At 37.0% G+C, this 13,746-nt stretch overlaps 3 protein-coding genes across 9 annotated transcripts in view; 1 reads left to right on the top strand and 2 right to left on the bottom strand.

The window, feature by feature from the left end:
- The window catches only part of bpnt1 (bisphosphate nucleotidase 1), a 13,015-nt gene extending 8,080 nt beyond the window's left edge, over positions 1–4,935 (bottom strand). For all 3 annotated transcript variants that reach the window (XM_016517673.1, XM_016517674.1, XM_016517675.1), the window contains exons 1-5: positions 4,857–4,935; positions 3,472–3,599; positions 3,070–3,174; positions 2,874–2,981; positions 2,720–2,768 (exon numbers count right to left, since the gene is read on the bottom strand). In XM_016517673.1, the coding sequence (XP_016373159.1) occupies positions 2,720–2,768; positions 2,874–2,981; positions 3,070–3,174; positions 3,472–3,591 (382 nt within the window). In that variant the 5' untranslated portion in view covers positions 3,592–3,599; positions 4,857–4,935. The remainder of the gene's footprint in view (positions 1–2,719; positions 2,769–2,873; positions 2,982–3,069; positions 3,175–3,471; positions 3,600–4,856) is intronic.
- Positions 4,936–6,563: 1,628 nt separating this feature from the next.
- saysd1 (SAYSVFN motif domain containing 1) lies at positions 6,564–8,472 on the bottom strand. Of its 3 annotated transcripts, none has more exons than XM_016517678.1 (3): positions 7,836–7,924; positions 7,566–7,764; positions 6,564–7,445 (listed from the first exon to the last, which is right to left on the bottom strand). In XM_016517678.1, the coding sequence occupies exons 2-3, from the start codon at positions 7,740–7,742 to the stop codon at positions 7,128–7,130; spliced, it is 495 nt and encodes a 164-aa protein (XP_016373164.1). In that variant the 5' UTR covers positions 7,743–7,764; positions 7,836–7,924; the 3' UTR covers positions 6,564–7,127. The 3 variants fall into 3 exon arrangements, with proteins under 3 accessions (XP_016373164.1, XP_016373163.1, XP_016373162.1); XM_016517677.1 differs by having other exon boundaries at positions 6,565–7,445; positions 7,566–7,759; positions 7,832–7,921; XM_016517676.1 differs by lacking the exon at positions 7,836–7,924 and adding an exon at positions 8,393–8,472 and having other exon boundaries at positions 6,566–7,445; positions 7,566–7,759.
- A 34-nt stretch (positions 8,473–8,506) lies between these two features.
- Positions 8,507–10,465, top strand: grcc10 (gene rich cluster, C10 gene). 3 transcript variants are annotated; one of them, XM_016517679.1, is made up of 4 exons: positions 8,507–8,592; positions 9,868–9,946; positions 10,030–10,206; positions 10,280–10,465. In XM_016517679.1, exons 2-4 carry the CDS (start codon positions 9,895–9,897, stop codon positions 10,417–10,419), a joined length of 369 nt encoding a protein of 122 aa, XP_016373165.1. In that variant the 5' UTR covers positions 8,507–8,592; positions 9,868–9,894; the 3' UTR covers positions 10,420–10,465. The 3 variants fall into 3 exon arrangements, with proteins under 3 accessions (XP_016373165.1, XP_016373167.1, XP_016373166.1); XM_016517681.1 differs by having other exon boundaries at positions 8,535–8,568; positions 9,856–9,946; XM_016517680.1 differs by having other exon boundaries at positions 8,537–8,592; positions 9,858–9,946.
- The last annotated feature ends 3,281 nt before the right edge of the window (positions 10,466–13,746 follow it).

Raw genomic sequence — 13,746 nt, 5'->3', positions numbered from 1 at the left:
GCGGCGCAATGCAACGCACGCAACGCGTAAAACGACAGTATAAGTCATTATAATCAGTTATTATGTCCCCACTGGATGCAACAAATGCCTCTTTTGTAATGGGTTTTAATGTTTTTGTCTCGTTGCTCCGGGACAAGGCATCACAGTATGGTGAGGGGCGTAACATTTCCTTCACACACTTGAGGTATTCGGCCAATCATAACGCATTGGATAGCTGGCCAATCAGAGCACACCTCGCTTTTTCAGACCGATGAGCTTTGTAAAAATCGACGCGTTTCAAAAAGGCGGGGCATAGAGGAGAAACAATAATGTACAGTATGTGGAAAATAATGTGTTTTTTTTACTTTAAACCGCATAAACACATTTCATTACACCAAATACACAAAATAATGTTCTTTTTAGCAGCATCATATGACCCCTTTAAATGTGACCAAACCTTTAAGCCCCATTTACACCTGGTATCAACATCTGCCTCAAGCAACTCGATCAGCCAAGGCCATTTACACCCAATATTAACCTCAATCTCCACAATTAACCACTTGTAGTTGGACTGTTGCTGAGAGGTGAGTGAACAGGCTATCCTTCACTGTCTGAGAAACATCCAAATGCATTTGAAGTGCACTTTTTTTGTCCGCATTTTGCTCTGCTTCGCAGACAGTGCGTAATTTTTAACATAAGCAGTCTGCTGATGTCCACGCAACACTGTCTATGTGTAGCTCGATTTTTCTGTCCGTGCAGACTTGCAGACAGCTCCACCATGTTTCACGCATGTGCCAACTGAGTCCATCTGTCTCACGTCAACGAATATTTTAAAAGCCTAATCTGTGTGCTTGACAGTAGTGTTGTCAAAAGTACAAGTAGTTCGGTACTAAATCGATACTTAAATTTTTAAAACTTAAGGATACCAGCCTTTCCGCAGTACAGTAGTACTGAGTACCAAGTCAATTCAGTGCATGCTGGCAATCAATTGTAGTATTAAAACAACTAAAAACAGATCCAAAACTAAAAGCTAAAACGTTATAAATACTACCTATACACATTTGAAAAATAAAGAGATTAAATAAAAATGAAAAAAAAATGTACAACAAAATTTCAAAAATTAACATTTAAATGAAAATAAATAATAAAGCTAAAAACAATTCAAAATATAAATTAAAATAAATAAATACAAATAATAGAAATCAAACGACAGTAGTTTATCAGTAATCCTAAAAAATAACACTGCCAAACACACATGCTAAAAAACAACAACTTACTTACACATAGTAAGAAATGGTTGTAAAAACTGAAAGTTTTATTATATGAAAGAAATTATAAAGTGACCACTCTTTGCATGCTTACTGTATATAATCCATTTATTTTTACCACTTATTTTTATTACTTATAGTTATTAATAACATTAATAATTAACAAATTTTATTCATTTCATATATTTTTGTTATGACAACTCTCTGAGAGTTTAGCATGGTAGTATAAATGGCAATGTTAATATGTTTAGTCTTGGTGAAATAGATCTGCTATGCTGCTGCGGCAGAGCAAGTACAGAGACTTGCTGCTGCCAATACATCCACAGACATGCTGCTGTGGGCATGTAAAAAATACTGCTGCTGCACATATAACATATGAAATAGTGATGTTACGCCTGATACTGAGGCTTCGAAGCTTGTGTCGAAAATGTCAAGTACTTCCAGTGCTCTGTATCGAGGCTTATATCGTTTTACTGAAGTGACGTCACTGGTGAAGTTTGAAGCCTTGTTTGAGTGCAGATCTATCTATCTACTGTATCTGTCTGTCTGTCTATCTATCTATATCTATCTATCTATCGTGTGTTTACTATATGGCTGTATATGCTAATGTATCAAGCCCTTTTTAACCATGTAGCACACATTTTGGCGCTGTCACACTCCTGACCAGCAGGTGTCCCTAGCTTGCATTCAAAGCCTTGAGAAATGAACCACTTTTCAACACATCTGGCCGGAAGCTTCAAAGCTTCATCTTGCCACCACTAATATGAAATAATCCCCATGTATAACATACATGACATTACCCCATAGCAGATCTATACAGGTGGAGCTGGGGAAGGTGGAGGGTGTCTGAAGCGCGCTGTAACTGCTACAGTAAGCACTAGCCAAGTATCTGAATGTTGAGCAGCTCATTGGCTGCTGATGCAAAAAAAGAAACCAATCAGCTGCGCCATGTGAATAATGATGTCATTATGTCAGATTGAGTTAGAACCTATATTGGACTGCGCCATCTAGAGATTCATGACAGAACTTTGTGTTTATTTTCAAATAGTGAAATAAAAATAAAAAATTAGAATAAAACAGTTACAATAGTTTTTGCTATGGAACAGAAATTGGTACCAAGAATCTTGGAAATTTTACTGGTATTGGTACTGACTATTGATATTTTGGTACCGTGACAACACTACTAGACAGAGTGGAACATGGGTGGATATAAATAAAATGTGGATTATAAATGTGGTTTGTGTAATCAGATGACATAATGTAGACCTCGTTTACACCTATATGTAATGCTGACCACTTGTGATCACATCACCCCAAACAGATATTAATACTAGGTGCTTTATTGCACAATTATGTTTACAGTCTCAGCTGAACAAGACCAAAACTCAAAGAATAGAAGTGGAAGAGATGTAATTTATTGTCTGACATTTTATCATGTGACATAAAATGTTGAAAGCTGTTTATCTGCTCACCTTCTGTATATTCTTTAGTGCCATCAAGAGGGTCCACCCACACAACCAGCTGAGAAAGATGAAATATTACTTTTTATTTCAGAAATAGTATATTCTACATTTATAGCACAGTTGTAAGCATTATGCCCATATTCTGTTTCCTATTCCTCTTTACCTCTTCCTCCTTCAGGCTGGCATACTGATCCGGACAAGATTTTTGTAGAATTAGGCTGCTTTGTCCGTTCTCTATCAGGTCCTCTTCAACAGCCTCAGCTGGTAATTCCTGCACAAATAAATTACAATTCTCAATTAAAATATAATGTTCCACTGGTTGGAGCCAAAACAGACTTCATATTAGGAGACGTACGTACCTCCTCCCCGATGATAGTGACTTTAGGGAAGCTTTTCGACAGGGATGCACATATACTCTTCTGAACAAGCCTGTCAGCCAGTGTCTGTAGATCATTGGCTCCTGACTGTGCCAAAAGCACAGGTTACAAAAACATCATGTCAAAAGCATATGTAAAAACTATTTTACCACCTAAATTAATTACTACATTAACAGTAATGTTATCTTCTCATAAGCCAAAATCAGCCTTGATTTTACCAAGTAGGGCGTGTTAGTAATAGTGGATCAACATATTTGTTCAACCAATCAGATTTTAGGGTCTTATTGGAAGTTAAGAGCTTAGGACCTTTCAAGTGTGGTGAGATCATCTCAAGTGTTTTTTGGATCAACATCCTTGTTGGTAACATGCCTCTACTTGCCATACCTTTTCAACGATACCCAGCTCTCCACTTTGAAGCACTTTCTGGACAATAGTTCCAGCCTTTTCGGCCACGGCGTAGGCTGAAGCCACCAGCCGCATCAGCACTGCAGGTCTGTTCGCCATGACACCAGCTGAAACAGAAAGACACCTACTGCAAATAACCAGGGGAAAAGTCAAAAGACGACAAGTTGTGCAAGTCACTATTATATGAACATTACCAGGAATGAGATTCTAGCCAAAATAAAACTTAAAATATTGATTTACTACCGTTATGTATTTTTGGAAAAAATGTGATTCTTAAGATTTTTGACTTGATTTTCTGTTTATTTGATCAGCATTATGACATTTACGTTATCATGCATCCCTAAAACAATCTGTCCACATTGTGTAGATTTTGTATAGATTAATATATAATATTAATTAAGAAAAAGAAGAACATCATTACTACATCCTGACAATCATATACAAATATTCATCTTTTATAAAGTTTCACTGCTGCGTCCCTGTTTTGGTTACCACAAACAGATATTTATGAAATTTTATTTATATATATATATCCATTGTCAAATCATCCTGAATATCCTGCTGCCATATTTTATTTTATACCTGATTTGCACAAAATTCTTATGTTGTTATATCGGGGTTCTCATATTTTCTGTCTCAACCTATGATATATCAACTGTAAATAATTTGTTGGAGATTTAACAATTAAACAGATGCAGCTAATCTGACTCCATCCTCAGAGTCTCAGTTCATTTTTTTTTTAAATTAAAGTTCATGCTAGATTTATCATATATAATAATATTTGACACATTATCTTTGTATCTAACAGTGGTGACCCATATAGAGGGAAAGGCAAACAAAAACAAAAAAGTTTGAGATTAGATCTAAATGTAGGTGAATTTTTCTGAACATTTGAAAAGATTAATTCAACAGTCTTTAATAATTATCAATAACACAGTAGCAATATATATATATTTTTGTATTTACTTGATCACAGAACACAATGATAAAGCACATCAACTTTGACAATAGTCATGAACTGTATAGATGGTTAATGAGTAATTATGAAATGGACTCTGAACATTATTGTCTGAAGAACAATTGGCATGTAAGACGCGAAGACACTGTTTTCAAAATAATTTACCATTTGTCCCCAAAACTCTAATTTTTGTTATCACACTCACTTATATAAAACACATACGTCTTTACTCTTTAATCATGGTATACTCGTTCTTAGCGTTAATTCACTGTGCAGTCCTGGGCGATATGCTATTGGTGTGCAATGTCGCGGTGCAGACCTGTTTTTATACAGTCTATGATGCAGACGGATATTTCGCAGTAAGTGAGTGTTTCGGGGGTTTATATCTATAGCTCTGTGCTCTTACTTTAATCGCAGTCCGTGTCCAGCGGGGCTCCAGAGTTCAGCTGCACTGTGGGACAGGAAGACGTCGTACCGTCGTGTACACTGTGCTTGTCTTGTAGTTCTTGAAAGGAAGGGTCTTAGTGCCCGCTGTGTTGCTTTCTTTTTAAAGAAATAGTTCACCTAAAATTTTGTCATTATTCTTTAGATACCCATACGGATTTGAAATAACAGTGTAGTGTAGGCGATGTAAATGACAGAACTTTTCTTTTTTGAATAAACCATTTAATTCACACAAGTAAAAACCTTACTGAAATTAAAGGGTTAGTTCACCCCAAAATGAAAATTCTGTCATTAATTAGGCCTACTCGCCCTCATGTCGTTCCAAACCCGTAAGACCTTCGTTCATCTTTGGAAAACAAATTAATATATTTTTGATGGAATCTGAGAGCTGTCTGACCCTCCATAGACAGCAACGTAACTGAAATGTTCCCAGGTCCAGAAACGTAGTAAGGACAGAAACATCGGTAAACCAGTCCATGTGACAAAAGTGGCTCAACTTCAATTTTACAAAGCTATGAGAATACCTTTTGTGCGCAATGAAAACAATAATAACGACTTTATTAAACAATTCTTCTCCCCTGAGTTACTGTCTTCCGCCATTTTGGAGAGTATCACAACGCATACGCACGCTTTACCCTATAAACAACGTTATTTACAGCATAAACAACGCCGATTACGCTGATTACGTTCATGCACATGCTTTCCCCCTCGAACGTAAACAACGCTGATTACGTTCTTGGGTACTCTCCAAAATGGCGGAAGACGTAACTTGAGGGAGAAGAATTGTTAAATAAATTGTTATTTTTGTTTTCTTTGCTCTCAAAAAGTATTCTCGTAGCTTCGCAAAATTCACATGGACTGTTTTACCGATGTTCTTACTATGTTTCTGGACCTGGGAACACTTCAGTCGCGTTGCTGTCTATGGGAGGGTCAGAGAGCTCTCAGATTCCATCAAAAATATATTAATTTGTTCCACAGATGAACGAAGGTCTTATGGATTTGGAACGACATGAGGGTGAGTAATTAATGACAGAATTTTCATTTTGGGGTGAACTAACCCTTTAATCATTTGTGGAATGCATTATGATATTTGTGAAGAAGAAAACTGATAGTTTTCTATGGAAGCTTGTTTCCATCATGAGATTAAAAAAAACATACTTTATCTCACAATTCTGACTATTATTCTTCAAATTCTGAGGAAAAAAAGTCAGAATTGTGAGTTATAAACAGAATTGTGAGATATACAGTGGCTATAGAAAATAATCAATCACCCCCCCTCCCCCCTCCTCCCTTTAAAATAATCACATTTTGTTGCTTTGCAGCCTGAAATGAAGTGGCTTTTCTTGCAATTCTGAGTTTATATCTCACAATCCTGAGTTTTTTTGTTCTCAGAATTGCCAGAAGAAATGTTTGAATTGGGAGGTAAAAAGTTGCATTTATACATTCATTCATTCATTCCATGGCTCTACAAGCTCCCATAGTTTTCCTGTCAATTTCAACAAAAGTCATACTTTATATGTACTTTATTTGACCTCAGAGCTATTTCAGTAAAACCATTAGTGCTACCTAAAAATGAGAACGATTAAGTCTGCTTGGTATCAGTAGGTCTATTTGTGATTTCTGACAAATGACTAAACTGAATTAAATCAAAGAGCATAAAATACACCTGAAAACATGCAGTCACATGCAACTGTGAATCCTTTTGTAGAAATGAATTCAAATAAATGCAGTCTTGACAGAAAGAGGGATTCAAATGGGTTACAGCAGGCCTACTCATTTTATAGTCATCCTTGACGAAGCTGTGGCGTGATAGTAATCCAGCTAATATCAAATTGAGTCTCATTTCTGACCTTTTATTGAAAGTTTATCTTTTTGTAAGTGAATCCAAGAGGAAATCCTGTCTCTTAGTAATACATTTCAGCTGAATGAATTAGTTTGGATAAGAGAGCCTATAGCGGAGTGTTGACTAAAATTATGTGACTCATTCTAATTTGTTGGATGCATGATGGGAATAAACTGTAATTTATTTATCCACACTCCCCTCACAAGGAAGCATATATGTGTGTATATATATTAATCAAATAAAGCATTTTATTAATGTAAATACAAGTAAATCATTTAAGAAGATTCTAGGATACATTAATATAATGCAAACAAGTTTCCAAAGTGCACTTTACACATCCACATTTAGACTTTTACTTATTAAGCAAGGTTTGCTTCCTATCAAACACGTTCATCTATTGACCACTGGCCTGTATCCCATCTCCCCTTCCAGCTGTTCGGCTGTTAAAGTTCCCAGGATGGGTTGACAATCAGGGTTAAACACAGAATACGCGCTCATTTCTCCAGGTTGTCGGGCTCTTGGGCTTCGAAGGCCCTCATAGAGCCAGTAGAATAACGATATGAGAAAAAATGGCAGGCCAAACTCAAGTTCTGAAAAAAGCCCCAGCAGCACGAGCCACAGCAGCACTTTCAGCAGGCTCAGATGTGTAAGAGCCACACTCTGAAGCCATCGACCACATGTAGTATTCAGCAGATGATGATTGTGATCCTAAAATGACAGGAAAATATTAGATTGGGTTCATTAGACAAAACGACATGGGCAGTTTCCAGTGTGTTTCCAATTATGTATCTTTGTTGTTTTTTTTTTAAGTAGTAAGTGTGGTCATACCTCTGTGTGTGGACTCTGAAGGCAGGTGTTGGGCTTCTGTTCTGGTGTGTCAGTACACACTGCTGGAGAATCATTGCTCATTGCTTTCGTTTCAGTCTGGATCACACGATCAGCAGGTTCCTTAGCTTCAGTCTGGGCTTTCTTTCGGGCTCTGAACTCAGACAGCTTACGCTCCATATTTCATACCTGAAAAACTGTAATCAGAGGGAAAATGTACTAATTAATCAACGTTGAAATCGCTGCTGCGGTCACGTGTCAATATTTACCAGACTTCCTTATTAGTTTTGCGCTGGTCGGCTCTGCTTCTGTCTAATGTTTGTCACTCACTAAATGTTTTTTTTGTCCAGGGGGGGCGCTTGGTGGCTCAAAAAGCCAAATCCTTCATTCAGCTAAATTAAAATTTCGGGACTTTTTTTGTCTCAATATGGAAAAACATTGTCACTCACTAAATGTTTTTTTTTTTCTCCAGGGGGGGCGCTTGGTGGCTCAAAAAGCCAAATCCTTCATTCAGCTAAATTAAAATTTCGGGACTTTTTTTTGTCTCAATATGGAAAAACAAAAACACTATCACATAAAATAATTTTTAAGTTTATCAATTCCAGTGAATAATATGAGACATTAGTAACTGCGCATCTCTACAAAATCAATGATTCCTTGTAATCGCAGACCACTGTTATTGGCCCAGGCTGTCTAGCGCAGAGTAAAGTAACAGGTATCACGTGACAACCTCCATCTATTTCCGCAAAGGATGATAATGTACAACCTTCACGAGCAATTTAACTGAAAATACACAGTGAGGAGTTAAATAAGAGAAGTATTATTTATACCAGTCGCGGTCCACCAATTAAGAGAGTTCTGGTAGCAAAGCCTCGTCCATTTTATGACTTTATTGATAGTTTCATTGCCATTGCCATCTTCTATGGTTCATCAAACGAGTTGCAGTTGCACACGGACACTTTTATGGCTGTACCCACCGGAAGTGTGTGCGTCACAGGAGAGGCTGTGATTAAGTACTGGCATCATCGATGTAAGTACATGGAAATATTTCAGATATTAGGTATAAAATATTAATATATTTACATCTGAACCTCAGAAAGAATGGTTAATCAGTGGTTTTGCGGTAAGCGGAACTAACGATACACTGATAGATGACAGCTGAACCCAGCAGAGCTCTCATTCTTCATAATAACAACAACAACAACAGCACATAATATCAATATTACATGTCTAATAATCTATATAAGTTGAGGCTGCTTGCAAGCAATCTGTGCAGCTATTTATTCAGTATATTTAAGTATTATTTATTGGGTATTTCGTCTTTGCCCTATAATCATAATCAAGGGGTTGATGTGGTCGTTTTTTGTTTTTTTTTGGGCTTCATATACTGTTATTATAATTAATTTGATGTTTCCCTGTCAAACATTTTTGTTGGTTTTTAATACAGTTCACATTTTGATTTATTTAAAAAAGGTCAAAGAAATTCACACATTTATTTGCGACCACTTTAAATCGCAAATGTAATTCTATGTGAGCATATGATAAACAACTATTTAACAAATATATTTTTTAACATTATCTAATTGTATTTAATCTTTTCACATACTACTCAATATTATGTGACAACTTTTTAAATTTCAATGCAAATCTTATTTTACTGTTTGTGCTTTTGAAATGGATCTTTACTATCCCAAATTAGTCCAACTGCATTTAAGGCTACATTTGAATGCGTGTTTTCAGCAAATGCAGTTGTTGCATGTGTAATTATTTAGTTTTTTTTATACCTTCACCTACGTGGTATATTTAGGAAGTGTGTGTAGAAATTAAAACGATCCCGTGCCCTGTTCAGGCCCTGATATATAGTGCATTCAAATAGTAATGCATTACTTTAACATGCATAGTTAGTTTGTGACTACCTTGAAACCAGTAACCGTTTCTCTTTGTTGGTCAAGATTTTTTGCAGCACATTTGCGGGTTGCTTTGAACGTGCAGCAAAACAGCGACATTTCCGGGGACAGGAGACCAAAAACTGGGCCTGTCCCCAGAAAACAGGAACGTCTGGTCACCCTATCATTTACAGATAGACAACACAATACTAATCATTTTTAGTTTTCTTTTTCTTATGTTTATTTATGTATTTTTATAAATACAGTATGTATTGATACCCATAATGGTGGCACAAAGCAGCAGCCAGTGTCCCCGTGTTGATGTTGAAAGTGTGTTCTGTCAGGGAAAGAGGTATGCATAAATCATCACATGCTGCAGCAGTTTAATTCCTTAAAAATGCCTTTACTGATATCGGTAGTGAATCTCCCCTGTGGAGTGAGCCAGCATGGCCTCTGCCCCGGCACAGCAGCCCACGCTCACTGTAGAGCAGGCGAGAGGTGAGACGTCAGTCCTTAAATCATATGCTCAGGAGTCACGGCTTGACTTAAACTCAGCCAGACTGTTGTCCCGTCCATTGCAGTTGTTCTTAGTGAGGTGATCCAGGCTTTCTCTGTGCCTGAGAACGCAGCCCGCATGGAGGAAGCCAGAGAAAGCGCCTGCAACGACATGGGCAAGATGCTGCAGCTTGTGCTTCCTGTGGCCACTCAGATCCAACAGGAGGTCATCAAAGCATACGGCTTCAACAATGAAGGAGAAGGTGAGATTAAATGCGCAAGCATGCAAACCCAAATAAAATGCTGTCATTTCAACTGCTGCGTTTTGCCTTTCAGGTGTTCTCAAATTTGCCCGGCTGGTGAAGATGTATGAAACTCAGGACCCAGAGATCGCCGCCATGTCAGTGAAACTCAAGAGTCTCCTACTGCCGCCGCTCTCCACTCCTCCTATCGGCAGTGGCATCCCGAGCTCATAGAACAGCGCAAACTCCCAGTTCATCAAGTTCAAATCCGTTTCAACTCTAAAAAATGTCTAGAGTGTCTAAACGCATTCAGGTTTTCCCATTAGTGTAGTCAGTTTTAACACAAAAGTACAAATTGCTCAGAACACAGAAAAATATTTGAATCAAAAGTAAATTGGTGAACTTATACATTCCCATCTTCTTTCAGTGGAATTAGTATTCAAATCATTGTCTTTCTCACATATTTATTTTTTTGTATTCATGTTCATTTTGCCAATGTTGAATGTGCATATTAAGTGTAACACTAATTTGTTGATGCCATTTGAAGTTCTTGTTTGTTTTTAAAGCTTTTTATACAGTTCATATTGATTATTGTCTCATTTGCCCATATAAACATAAATGATAACCTGTGACAATGTTCTTGAGAGCATTACTGTTTGCAAAACTGATTTGTGTCACATAAACAGTGTTTATCCAATAAAGTCGTTTTTTTTACTTAATAGGAAGATGTTTCTTATCATGAAATGACTGTGTGCTTTTATGAATGTCTCTCTCAGTATTTTAGTTTTCATTGTCTTAGTCCACTAAAATGTACAAACAGCATGAATTAATTTACGGGATTACTGTAATGGAATTACAGTAATCACATCTGTCGTTGTCATGTCAAAAACGTGTCTTCAAAGGTAAATGGTAAATGATCAAATCACATTTGTAGTTTAAGTCTTCCCAGAATGCATTTCGGACAGCAGTGAAGCACTAGTCGCCTACTCACCTAACACCCCAGCTAAAATATATATATATATTCCAAGAATGTTTTGCCAGTGTTCCTATAGAATTATGAAAACATTATTTCTGAATGTTCTCGGAACATTCAAAGTGTCCATTATTTAGTTATTTTTTAAACCATAATATTCCATTTCATGTTACTTTTGAGTGTTCTCTGAACTTTCCACTTGTTCCAAACTTTCTTCTGTTGAACGCCATAGAAGATATTTTGAATAATGTTGATATCCAAACAGTTGACAGTAGCCATTGACTTGTGCAATCCTGGATCCACGGACACTTCCATACATATCCTTTTGAGTGGTTGTTAATCAAGTTATTAATCAGTATTTAACCTCTTAGATTTTAGTTCACTCAAAGTAGTTAGGCGTGTATTCTGTTACTAGAATGTGGTCTCTCCTTGTTTTCCAGAAGGTTCTCTCCATATGCTTAACATATATTTTGACAGCCTGTCACAAAGGTTATCAGGGCCCCTCAGCTACGTGACCAACTCCTAGTTAACACATTTACTTTGTTTTCCATCCCTTGATATTAAAGAATAAAGTTGAGTATTGTCTGAACTTCTCTCTCTCTCTCTGAGAAACTGCTCGCACTATCTGTATGTTTTGGGAAAGTACCTGATAAGAGTACGAGTCTGAGCCGCTCGATTTTGCAGAAGTTGCGTATTCTCTCTCTCTATGTGTGTAATAACTAGTCCCAGGATGAAATGGACATCTTCAGACAACCTGATGCTAGAAGTGCTGATATGTCTTTGGTGGGCCACTTTGCGCCTAAAACTGGATATCGGTTGTCACAATCATTTACGTACATGTGTGGAGATTTTCTAAGTGTATCGGTTTCAACCAACCAGAATCATTTTACCTAAAGCAATGACGTACAGTAGTTAGTGACCTTTTTTAGAGTATAATTACTGCTTTATTGAGCGGCCTACAAACTCCTCACAAGTGTTTAAGCTGACTTCTGCTGATGAAACTGCAAACTACTTTCTTCTGTAATTTTTCTTTAGTTGACTACATCTATGACTCCTGGTTTTTATTCATCATATCTGGTCCTTGGGTCTTAACTGTAAATTCCTCTACAACTTCCATAGTATTTTTGTTCATACTATGAAAATCACTGGCTACCGTAAACTGTTTGGTTACATAAGAGTAAGGGTGAGTAAATGATGGCAATTTTCATTTTTGTGTAAACTATCCCTTTAAACAAGTAGTAACATTTAACAAATGTTAGATGAGTGTTCCAACTAAAACATTTCAGAAAAAAAGTTTAATCGATGTAAAATAACAGTTTTGTGTTAACATTTTGAGAACATATTAAATACCTGATAATTATGAATGAATGTTCTATTAAAGTTTTTCTCAATCGATTTGACACTTTTCTCCAAAGTAATGTAATTGCTCTCAAAACAAATAACACAGACATGCCTATCTTAACCAAACAGTTCAATTTTACTGCGAAATGAAGCACATCAATAGATGTGTTTTCTATTGACTATAGAACATATTTAGCTGTAGATGCAAAAATACAGTTTATTGCAAAGTTCTTCAACAGGGAGTATTGTGTATATATATATTTATATTACACGGCTCTGTGGGATACTTGAATCTGATTGGTCAATCGCGCCATCCAGCGGTATGTTATTCCCAGATAACAACCGCCAAATTGAATAACACACCGCTCATCCGGGTACTACGAGTTATCTTGACCGGTACTACTTATATGCTTATCGAGTCACTCCGCTATCGTTGACTGTCTGGCGCCATCTTGTGACTGAAACACTTAACCACCGCGTGTTACAATGGAAGACTTCAGCATTAATTTCAACATATGGTAAAAACAAATCTTTTTAGCCGTGTAATAAGCGGGATAATCGCTTCGCGTCGGGGTCCTGATCATCCTGTCGGGGTTTATTCTGAGATAACAACCGGCTGGATGTACATTATCCCTTATATATATATATATATTGTGTACAAATGAAATAAAAAGTGCTGTATTATCCAACACCTATCACCCATGTGAAAAAAACTAATTGCCCCTTAAAATTAAATCTGGTTGTGCCACCTTTAGCAGCAAGAACTGCAAACAAACACTTCTAACTAGAGATCAGTCTTTTACAGCGCTGTGGTGGATATACACACACACACACATGGCTGTGTGCTCGTGCGTGTGTGTTTGCTGTTGTACATAAATTATGCTGAATTATTGATCTTGCCTTTCATTTACATCTAGAAGAGAATTTCATCTGCACTGTATTATCTACACTACATTCTTGCTGTGCTTGCATCATTGGGGGAAAAAATTGTGAAAGGGTTGAATCGATGCTTGACAAGCTCCTGTCTCAACATCTCCACAAGCCTCTTCCTTTGTGGCTGGTATGTTGTTCTGGTACACCATGTCAACAATGCTCTTGTTCCATTCAAAATAAACTTGTTTCAAACTTCCATTCTGAAAAATGTTTGGACATTTACATGTAAAGAACAGAAGTTGTCCCAGGAGAACTACAAATCTGCACGATCAACCAGGGGCGTAGCCATCATTTCAGAAGTGAGGGGGACAGAA

The sequence above is a fragment of the Sinocyclocheilus rhinocerous genome, unplaced genomic scaffold, assembly GCF_001515625.1.
Source record: "Sinocyclocheilus rhinocerous isolate Xijiao unplaced genomic scaffold, SAMN03320098_v1.1 scaffold2613, whole genome shotgun sequence".
In the NCBI taxonomy this organism is placed as follows: Eukaryota; Metazoa; Chordata; class Actinopteri; order Cypriniformes; family Cyprinidae; genus Sinocyclocheilus; species Sinocyclocheilus rhinocerous.
This window is presented reverse-complemented; position numbering and strand designations above follow the sequence as displayed.

Coding starts and splice junctions, on each gene's coding strand:
- grcc10 (XM_016517679.1), top strand. CDS start 9,895: ATGGCCTCTGCCCCGGCACAGCAGCCCACGCTCACTGTAGAGCAGGCG. Junction 9,947..10,029: donor CACTGTAGAGCAGGCGAGAG/GTGAGACGTCAG, acceptor CGTCCATTGCAG/TTGTTCTTAGTGAGGTGATC. Junction 10,207..10,279: donor CTTCAACAATGAAGGAGAAG/GTGAGATTAAAT, acceptor TTTGCCTTTCAG/GTGTTCTCAAATTTGCCCGG.
- saysd1 (XM_016517676.1), bottom strand. CDS start 7,742: ATGGAGCGTAAGCTGTCTGAGTTCAGAGCCCGAAAGAAAGCCCAGACT. Junction 7,446..7,565: donor TTCAGAGTCCACACACAGAG/GTATGACCACAC, acceptor CTGTCATTTTAG/GATCACAATCATCATCTGCT.